This window comes from Sinocyclocheilus rhinocerous, unplaced genomic scaffold, assembly GCF_001515625.1.
Source record: "Sinocyclocheilus rhinocerous isolate Xijiao unplaced genomic scaffold, SAMN03320098_v1.1 scaffold899, whole genome shotgun sequence".
Classification (NCBI taxonomy): Eukaryota; Metazoa; Chordata; class Actinopteri; order Cypriniformes; family Cyprinidae; genus Sinocyclocheilus; species Sinocyclocheilus rhinocerous.
In genome coordinates this window covers 1,376,406-1,387,514 of record NW_015653460.1, presented here as the reverse complement: position 1 = coordinate 1,387,514, position 11,109 = coordinate 1,376,406, and the positions used below count along the sequence as shown (strand labels likewise).

General features: G+C 35.2%; 1 protein-coding gene across 1 annotated transcript in view; it reads right to left on the bottom strand.

Annotated features, from left to right (window-relative positions):
• Positions 1 to 5,297: 5,297 nt before the first annotated feature.
• The window catches only part of LOC107715812 (collagen alpha-1(VI) chain-like), a 42,410-nt gene continuing 36,598 nt past the window's right edge, over positions 5,298 to 11,109 (bottom strand). Inside the window, exons 30-36 of the mRNA XM_016522020.1 lie at positions 8,867 to 8,875; positions 8,634 to 8,758; positions 8,238 to 8,347; positions 7,868 to 8,054; positions 6,553 to 6,724; positions 6,427 to 6,456; positions 5,298 to 6,345 (exon numbers count right to left, since the gene is read on the bottom strand). Coding sequence (XP_016377506.1) covers positions 5,744 to 6,345; positions 6,427 to 6,456; positions 6,553 to 6,724; positions 7,868 to 8,054; positions 8,238 to 8,347; positions 8,634 to 8,758; positions 8,867 to 8,875 — 1,235 coding nt within the window. The 3' untranslated portion in view covers positions 5,298 to 5,743. The remainder of the gene's footprint in view (positions 6,346 to 6,426; positions 6,457 to 6,552; positions 6,725 to 7,867; positions 8,055 to 8,237; positions 8,348 to 8,633; positions 8,759 to 8,866; positions 8,876 to 11,109) is intronic.

Genomic DNA, 11,109 nt, shown 5'->3' with positions numbered 1-11,109 from the left:
TTGAAACCTTAGCGTTAAAAAGGTTGCTACAATTTTTAATGTTTATGAACGTGTCTTTTTTTAAATCAAAAATACAGTAAATATTTGCAGTCTTTTTACACATATTTCCTCTTTTATTTTCATTCTTTGTCATAGCTCATAGCTTTTTTTTCTGCAGGCGACTTGCATCCTTTAACCGAGATATTTCTGTGACCACATGCCTCCAGATGTTGGCCCTCAGTGCTCAAAGCCAGCTGGGAGTCATTATCTGGGCATGTTGTACCAAACCTCTCCACCTCCTCTCCAAAACCCCTCCCACTCCTCCATACACCCCGTTTCCATGGCCACAGTGCTGTTCTGTGGGATTTCAAGTGAGGAGAATTTGGCAAATGGGTTTGGCATGTATGTGGCGCTCCAGACATGATTTGGCAGAACGTACTTGTAACATACTATTGAACTTATATTATTGGGAAGCTCCTAAAGCAACCGCTTCCAATATGAAACAGACCGTAACGCAAAATCTGGCAAGATAAAGAATTAAATATGTTGAAATCAGTCAAAAGGCTGAATGTCTTTGTGTTCTGAAACTGCTGAATGTCTGGCGGTTGACAATAAACAGCAGACCTGGTTTACTTAAATAATCAGGCTCCTGCTGAGTTAAGAAGAAATCGTAAAATCAGAGACTGAATTTGCCCAATGAGTGTGGGGGGGGGGGCTGAATTTGAATAAGGTTTGGATGTTTTAGCAGCTGCAGCTTTTTTCCAAGTAAAGCTCCAACTGGGAAAGCTTGTTCTCAGGAAAACAGGGAGGATATTATTTTAAAAATGAAGCAACAAAGTAGATAAAAAAAAATTTTCTTTTTTTTCTGGTGAATAAACATTGAAACCTTAGCGATAAAAAGGTTGCTACAATTTTTAATGTTTATGAACGTGTCTTTTTTTTAATCAAAAATACAGTAAAACATTGAAATATTATAATAGTTATAATGATAATATTATAAAGTATTATTACAGCTTAAAAGAACTGTTTTGTATTTTAATCTATTTTATTCCTGTGATCAAAGCTGAATTTTCAGCATCATTACTCCAGTCTTCAGTGTCACATGATCCTTCAGAAATCATTCTAATATGCTGATTTGGAGCTTATGAAACATTTCTTATTATTTTCAATGCTAAAAAAAAAGTTGTGCTGCTTGATATTTTTGTCAGGATTTTTTGATGAATAGGAAGTTAAAAAAGAACAGCATTTATTTGAAAGAGAAATCCATTTTATGTCACTTTAGATCAGTTTAATGCATCATTGCTGAATAAAAGATGGAAATTAAAAATTAAAATGTATAGTCTTTCTCTACTAATATTGATGACTCCTGCACAACATGATTTTTGTCCAATCAGATGCTCTGTACAATTACAAAGTAAAACGCCATCATAATCAATCCCTTTGATGTGCCCTAAACCTCTTGTTTTAATAGGAAATATATAAACACAGAAAACAAAAAGCAATTTATGGCATCCATAAGAACTCCTGAGTTCACATGTCCACATAATCTATGACAGGGATTGAGGTTTGGTTTAATGAAAAATAAGGGTAGTAAGTAAGTAAAACTCTCCATTCCTACCAAACCAAATTATGGAACTTAATGTTGAAATGGTCTCATGCCGTGAAATATCACAATATGGGAGCAACGATGCTCTGAGTCTTGCTGTCTAGAGGAGCATGCATAAAAAAGCTACATAAAAAGTAGTTTTATGGTCCTTTTTGTAAATTCACATATCATCACACAAATCTAAAATCAGACCATTCTGTTTTTTTCTTTAAATCTTGAAATTATAATCTAATTCAATTAAAAAACAAAAACAATTGTTCATGCCACATGTATATGCACTACCAGTCAAAAGTTTATGAACAGTAAGATTTTTTATGTTTTTAAAGAATTCTCTTCTGCTTATCATGCCTGCATTTTTTTTAATCCAAAATACAGCAAAAACAGAAATATTGTGAAATATTTTTACTATTTAAAATAACTGCTTTCTATCTGAATATATTTTAAAATGTAATTTATTCCTGTGATGCAAAGCTGAATTTTCAGCATCATTACTCCAGTCTTCAGTGTCACATGATTCTTCAGAAATCATTCTAATATGCTGATTTGCTGTTCAAGAGACATTTTTTATTAGTAGTATTATCAATATTTAAAACAGTTGAGTAAATTTTTTCAGGATTCTTAGATGAATAGAAAGGTCAAAAGATCAGCATTTATCTGAAATAAAAAGCTTGTATACATGATACACTATACCATTCAAAAGCTTAAAGTCAGTATAATTTGGGGGGGTTATGGAATTGAATACTTTAATTTAGCAAGGATGCTTTAAATTGTTTAAAAGTGATGATAAAGACATTTATAATGTTACAAAAATTTATATTTCAGATAAATGCTGTTCTTCTGAACTTTCTATTCATCAAAGAAACCTGAAAAAGTTTTACTCAGCTGTTTTCAACATAATAATAATAATAATAATAATACTAAATGTATTTGAGCAGCAAATCAATATATTAGAAATATTTCTGAAGGATCATATGACTGAAGTAATGATGCTAAAAAATTCAGCTTTGAAATCACAGGAATAAATTAGGCTACATTTTAAATTATATTCAAATAGAAAACTGTTATTTTAAATAGTAACAATATTTTAAAATGTTACTGTTGCTGTAATTTGGATCAAATAAACAAAAAAGCTTTTGATTGGTAGTATAGCACTACTGTCTGTTCAAAATAAATGAAAAAAGAAAAAGAAAAGAATGCATTTCCTGTTCGTACCAACATCGTGTCGAACCGTAACCCCACAAGCACATACCAAACCGTGACTTCTGTGTACCATTACACGCTTAGTACAGTACAGATACAAAACAGATTCTGGCGAAAAACAAACCAGACCCCTTAGATGCGTGAATATGTTTGTTAAAGTACTGGTTCATTAACCATCAACAGACGCTAACGATCTGCTAAAGGTAGATGGATGGATGGAGCGCAAATACACAAAATAATGTTCTTTTTAGCAGCATCATATGACCCCTTTAAGCCATGCTTGGCAATGCAAATGTTAAGTGTTTTGTTTACTTGAAAGGAATCCAGTGAGACTATTAATTTAATGTATCACAGTTGTTCTTCAATGTTTTTTCTAGGGGAAAATGAACATTAATGAGAAATCATACAATGGCTAAAACGAATGCACATGTGATCTGTTTACAGCTAAAGTGAATCACACAATAGCTTCCTCTTCATGCGTTCTCACCTCGGGGTATTAAATAAACTGAACCAGGAGTTTACTTCATTCACTGATCTCATTCACCTGGCTCTTAAAAGAGAAGAGAAATTAATGGGAAAGTTAAGTACAAGGAATGAATGAATGAATATAATAATATATATACAACTTTTTTTTTTTTTTTAGAAACTAATATTTGGATGTATTTAATGATCAGCAAAGGTACAGAAAAGACATTTATAATGTTACCAAATATTTCTATTTCAAATAAATACTGTTCTCTCAAAAAGTCCTGAAAAAAAAACTGTTTATCCCACAAATATACACAGATAAATATTAATAAGAAATGTCTTGAACACCAAATTACCATATTAAATGATTTCCGAAGGATCATGTGACACTGAAGACTGGAGTAGTGATGCTGAAAATTCAGCTTGTCATCACAGGAATAAATTATATATTACAATTTTATAAATAGAAAATTATTTTAAATTATAACACTATTTAACAATATAACTGTTTTTACTGTAGGCCTACTTTTGATTGAATAAATCTAGCCTTTCTTACCAACCCCATATATAGCCTATAAACAGTCTGAATGCAAATGTCAAATTCTACATATTTTTTCCTCCTACAAAAATAGAAAAGTGTATCCTGAAGTCTCTAGCAAGTGCATTTTTGCCCTGTTTCCTGTCTCTCCTCTAACTAGTAATTGTATGGATACGTTTAAGTGGCCTTGTCAGATGATATCAGTTCTTTGGAGTGAGGAAAGCATATGTTACATAGCAAAACCACAGGCAGATCTCTAATGACATATTGCATGTTGTCAGAGGATAGTGGTTGTTAACTGGATGTTTTCCATTTAGAGACTTGACATTATACATTGCCGTTAGTGTTGTACAAATGTATAGGCAATCCTATTCACTGTTCAACAAGTGAACAAACGGTGCTTATCCTTTCCACAATTTATTCCTTATGGGATAAACAGAATATCTCATGTCAATATCCAAAGGGACAAAAATGGAGAATACAAAAAATTACTTGATTTATTGTTGCATATTCCTTTCTATATTTAATAATATTTAATCACTGACCTTTACTTAAGCAGTTTTATGAAAAAAAAAAGCTTATAAACTGCAAAATTGAAATAACTTGTTTCAAGTTGAACCATATTACTTTTATAGTTTATATCACTGTTCCTTGATAGCATTCATTGGCTAAAGTAAAAATGTAAAATGTACAGTAGCCAAAAGACAGTAAATACTTCAGAATGTTTGTGGCGTATGCAAGGAGATAAATTATGGAAAAAAGCAATTCACAACATTCTCATTTAATAACTAAACTGACACTAATCGTTCACAGCATCTTTTGGTGTGTTGTGGAATGCAGATGTTTTTCAAGACAGACACATGACAGAGGCCTTAGTGGTGGGGTGTAGCATCCTTTATTTCAAATACCTTTACAATAGCCCTGAGGCTGGTCTCAAATACATTTCTGACATGAGAAGCCTATTGGTAAACTCTTTGGTTAATTTGAAGAAACCAGTATTTACATTGGTAGCACCAAATTTATATTCAAGTTTTATTTTTAATGCTAACAATTAAGTGTACCACAGACTAATGCAAGTAAAGAATTCCTAGGACTTGGTTGCAAGCAGGGTCCAAAATAATTCCTTTTCAATTTCCAGGTATATTTGACAGTATATATAAACATATATTGTCGAGGATAGATAGATAGATAGATAGATAGATAGATTGATAAGAATGTGTTCATTTTGGACCCTGGTTGCAAGATTTTTTTTAAATGCATTTTAAAGAGTCTAAGTCTGTATCATCAAAGAGAGATGACATCAAAGAGATTTCAGCTCCTTACCAATGAAAAAAAGAATTTTTTGTGCCCTCAACAGTGGATATATTATTTAATGCTAATTTCTGGTAGTCATGGACAACTTAATACAGTCATATAGTCAGATAGATAGATAGATAGATAGATAGATAGATAGATTGATAGATTTGATTGATAAGAATGTGTTCATTTTGGACCCTGGTTGCAAGATTTTTTTAAAATGCATTTTAAAGAGTCTAAGTCTGTATCATCAAAGAGAGATGACATCAAAGAGATTTCAGCTCCTTACCAATGAAAAAAAGAATTTTTTGTGCCCTCAACAGTGGATATATTATTTAATGCTAATTTCTGGTAGTCATGGACAACTTAATACAGTCATATAGTCAAAGCTCTAGAACCTACTCCAATATTGACGTAATCTGTGAAACGACTTGATTAATCCCTTTACTTAACAAAAAAATAAGTGACATAAAAATATTTTTTAAGAATTCCGACACAATCATTTACTGTCTTTTATGAAATGTAAGAGACTATGAAAAACCTTTGAAGTTCAGATATATCATTCACATGAAAAACAGACAAAAAACAAAAACAATCAAAGCTTGTGCTATACTGCCACCCACCCCCTTTATTCCTGAACCCCTCCCACTATCCAATCACCCCCTTGACTCCAGGGAAATCTTGCGGGATACAGTTTGGTAAAAGACCCCAGTGACCAATGAGCGGTAGTCGGGTACTTTGAAAAGGTGGCGGTTGGCGTATATATTGTCATAGGGCCGTCCTCGGCTCACCAAGGTGCGCAGGTGCACCTCGTTTACCTGGTTGCCCACGGCCAGCACGTACAGCTCAATGCCTGCGTTGCTCACCTGCTCCATGGATTTTTCAATCTGGATGTTATTGACGCCTTGGGAACGACCATCCGAAAACACCAGCAGCTTCTTCTTCCTCGTCCTGCCGCCCCTGAAGCGCTCAATGGCGAAGTTGAGAGCATTTGTTACCTGTGTACCTGCATTCTGGAACTTTGCCTCTGTGATTTGAGCGCCCACCTGGGTGGTGTTTGAGGAAAATTCGGCCTCCAAGTTGGCATTGTTGCTGTACTGGCCAATGCCAACCCGGACCTGGAAGCCTCCTCTTTCTGCTGACAAAAAGCGCTTAGCCAGCATTTGTGCGAACTCCTTGGTCACCTCGAAGTTCTTGGAGCCCACGCTTGCCGAGCTGTCCATCATGATGAGGACATCGGTGTTGTCATTAAATGAAACTGGACAAGAGGAAGAAGGTGCAACCGTTATTATCTCATAGTCAAAACAGCAACAATTGTGGATCTCAAATCAATACTTACTTGGACAAGTATAGGTAGGACACTTCTTGTCTGTGAAGAAAGCACAACATTGTGAATATCTCTCAAAATCAAATCCAGAACTCACAAAGCACTCTAAATCTGCAGCAGATGCAGTATTTAACCTACCTTCACAGATCCTCTCAGTCAGGTTTTGCAGGAAACTGTCATCCAGAAGTAGACCAAAGTTGTTCAAGACAAAGGAGAAGCCTTCTCTGGGATCATCTTTACACACAACCTCCTCAAGCTGTTCTGGATTGGGCTTCCTTTCTGCATAATCCGTCACTCCAACGCCACCAACCTGCCAGAAATCATAAGCGAGTCAAGGTTTCCGTCTACCGGTACATCCTTTCTGGTTGTGGACTTCATTTAACTCCATGTCATGGGACCATACTTGGATGCCAATAACATCAAATGTCATTGGATCACAAGTTTTTCCCTAACCAAAAATCACATCTGCGGGATATTCGATTCATATCTCTGAATAATGAATTCCACTTCTATGGACGCAGTTTCGGTACACCTTCTCAAAGATCCACACAACTGCATCAGTTCATTAGCACAAAGTTCAACACAGGGTCAATGGAAAAATGTGCCATATGCGCCAGAATGATATTACATTGCTTCCTGCATACATGCATACACTTTCAAACTTAAATATCCAGTGAGAGGCACTTGAAGCATGCTCAGCTTAATCTCTGGTTGTGGACTTCATTTAACTCCATGTCATGGGACCATACTTGGATGCCAATAACATCAAATGTCATTGGATCACAAGTTTTTCCCTAACCAAAAATCACATCTGCGGGATATTCGATTCATATCTCTGAATAATGAATTCCACTTCTATGGACGCAGTTTCGGTACACCTTCTCAAAGATCCACACAACTGCATCAGTTCATTAGCACAAAGTTCAACACAGGGTCAATGGAAAAATGTGCCATATGCGCCAGAATGATATTACATTGCTTCCTGCATACTTGCATACACTTTCAAACTTAAATATCCAGTGAGAGGCACTTGAAGCATGCTCAAAATCTCTTTTAATGTGATTCATATTTCAGGGGACTTGTACCCGAGTGCTCCGCATCGCAAGTGCAATGCTGTATCAGGTGCGTTACCGAGCAAGTTTACTATGTCAGTATAGCCATACATATGGAGCTGGTTGTGTGATGCAATTGTCGAAATCATATGCTATGGTAAAACTACTTTGAGGTAATATGTAGTTTTGCACAAGTAACTGTGCAAAAACCAATCCCGATTAACCGGCATAATTTGTGTGAACAGGAATAAAAACGGTTGGCTTTTTACTGTAAATAGTGTTTATTTCAACTAGAAACTGGGATTGCACCATATGTTTAGGTATGTTTTTTATAGTTTTGCAAAAGTTGAGGCATGTTTTTTTTCCAAAAAGCCTATGTGGTCTGAGTTCATTAGCTTTACCTTCAGTCCCTTGCCGCACAGCACGTTTAGGGGCACAGTGTCTCTTTTGGTGTCAGAGCGTCCATCAGTAAGGACAATGACCACACTCCTCTCCGTCAAAAGCTTGTTAATCATATTGTTTAGCGAGTACTGCAGAGCTTCTCCAGTGTATGTGGCTTCAGCCAGCCAGCGCAAGTCTTTCACAGCTCTAAAGTGAAAAAGATCATTTTTCTTTATTTCTTCAGACACAATGCCAGACATACACACAAAATGCAAGCTCATCTGAAGAGGAAACAAATTCCTTCAAGCCACAGAATTGTATCTTGAAGTTGTTTTTGCCATATTGTGTGCAGACTATGGCTTTTAACAAAAGAACGTTGATATTTCATACTGTTTTAGGTCTGTCAAGGTCTTAATGTTGGGGTCACCAAGCTGTACGACCTCCTGAGCATTGGCACCGCTGTACTGCACCACGCCAATACGAGACTCATTGGCACCAAACTGAAAGAAAAATAAAGAAACTCAGCTTAAATACATCATTGTGTGAAATTCATTCAGAAGAGCCATGTATCTATATGTAACCACCATGCATTCAAGATTGGAGAAGACCAAATGTAATAATTTATGAATCAATCATTGAAAAACCCAATTTGTTCAACCACTAATCTGAATAAGATTGGAAATGTGTCTTCCTTAGTGTCTATGGTGATTACAACTCTAATAAATCAAAGCTGACAGTTAACTGAAATGTTAATGAGTCTCTTGTTGATCTAAAAAGGAAGTTTACCTGTCTTAACTTGAGCCTGTCCATTACAGTCACAATGAAGTCTTTAGCGATGGCAAAGTTAGAAGCTCCAATACTCTCAGAGCTGTCCACAATGAAGGCAATGTCCAGGGGTCCACATTTGCATTCTTAACAAACAAGAAAATACATGCATATAGAGAAGATGGCATTGCTAAACGCTAAATAAAAACACAGTTTGAAACATTTTTAATATACTTCAAAGTCTTGGGACTTACCACAGCAAGCTGAAAGAAAGAAAGAAAGAAAGAAAGAAAGAGAAAACACGTTACATTTGCATCAAATTTGACAATATCAGGCAAATCAAAAATGTATGTTCTATCAAAACATTCACAGTAAGGGATCCACAATTATTTAGCTATTTCACAGAACGAAGAATCTAGTCTGGAAATAAAAAGCGTTTATAAAACTTCACTCATTAGCACTTACAAAAGATCAGTTAATGCTCTGACCTAAACACCTGACAGTTTTATTATCTTATGTCTCAATTTATAATCCTAAAGTAGAATTTCAAAAAGACCATAATCTGTGTTTAATCTGTGGTGGCAATAATTAACAGAACAATGTTTTATAAGCCTCTATTATACAGTCGTAAAATAAACCAATCTGTGAAAATCTGGACAGAACAAGGCAAAAGTAATATGCTTGGGAGTAAAAATAAATAATAAAACTCTAATAGACACAAAGCAGCCTAATCTCAAATTAATGGTTGGAGCTATTTGTCTTGATGGCTGAAACAGATATTTTTTATTTTGGACAATTTTGTCTGCTTTTTTCTGGTCCCTGAGGTTTCATTCATACAGTAATACATTTCAAACACTGCTTTTACTCATTGTGTTTAATCTTACATGACTAATGTAATTTATAAAATTAAATACTAACACGACAAGAGTCAAGTTTTTTTTTTTTTCCCAAGATGAATGCACAAGGGGCCGTACAGGGAGAACCTTCATATCCCAAAAATGTGGACCATATTAAGTAAAACAGCAGCCCACAACACATTATTTGCACCTGATTGGTCAGCCTGGTCTCATGTGTATACGTAGGTATTAATACGTAACATTTACAAGCACAAAACGTACACTTTTGTACGTTTTTATTAATGCTAAAACGTACAATTTAGACGTATTTCAACGTTTAAAACGTATAAATCGCTACGTATTTTTAGCTAAAAAACGTAAAAATATTTACGTATCTTTTATATCATTAAGATATTCATATCAATGCATTTTTATCATTTTATCAATAAGCGATTTAGATTTTTAGACCCCTTAACCTACCCCCAAACCTAAACCTACCCATTTTATAGCGAATATGAAATATTATCATTTTATTAATATGCAATTTAGATTTTTAGACCCCTTAACCTACCCCCAAACCTAAACCTACCCATTTTATAGCGAATATAAAAGGATATAAAACGCAAATGACCAAAATACGCAGGAAAATAACCATTTTAGTAACAATATAGCATTAAAATATTAATTATTAATTCCACTCCTACCTATAAACCTAAACATTTCTGTACAGTATAAGAAAAACATGACAGACAGATGCCATTACAATCATTTATTTATTGCAAAAATGTCAAAAGCAGCACCAAATGTAATCCAAATAATGCGTTGCACCCGCAGTCCTCTCTGGCGGAATACAGTAGGTTTGTGTGATCCAGAGCAGAATTTATGTTGTTAATCGCTGAAAATATTATCCAGATAATTTTCCCGGATCCACTCCGTGAACTCGTGAAGGCACGCGCGCATTATTCAAACACACCTCACCAGAAACACAGCTTGTCGCAATCTGTGACGAATGCAGGCAAGAGCCAATGAGCGTTCGATAATCCTGCCGTAAAACCTGTCGTTTGAAGCGGCAACATTTGAATTTGTAAAGAGCGCGTCAGTCAGCGCGGGCTTTGCTACTCACGGTCACTGGACTCGCTGCTCGAGATGGAGAAGAAGATCGCCGAAAAAAGGCTTGGATTTGGGTCTGTTCCTCACAGTCGTATGGATTCGGAAGATTTGGATTACAGCGCACTAATAAAATTGTTTCATTTCGTAATTATGTTGTGGATTTGGCGTATTTTATAGTTCTATTGTCAGTCACAGCATGTCGGAGAAAACGCCTTTTGTGGCCCATGGCAATCAAAGTAAGCATTACATGACAAGTAAATGTTAAACGATTGCAGAAATGTTATTTATTTTAAGGTTTAAACTAAAGTCGTGTTTAACATTATGTAGGCATATTCTTGGAAACGAGCTGGCAGCAGAAATCACACAACAAAACGAAATGTTATCATTTCATAAGTAAATGAGTAAACAATTTAAAGGGGTCATATGATGCGATTTCATTTTTTCTTTTCTCTTTGGAGTGTTACAAGCTCTTGGTGCATAAAGAAGATCTGTAAATTTGCAAAGACTAAAGTCTCAAATCCAAAGAGATATTCTTTATAAAAGTTAAGAGT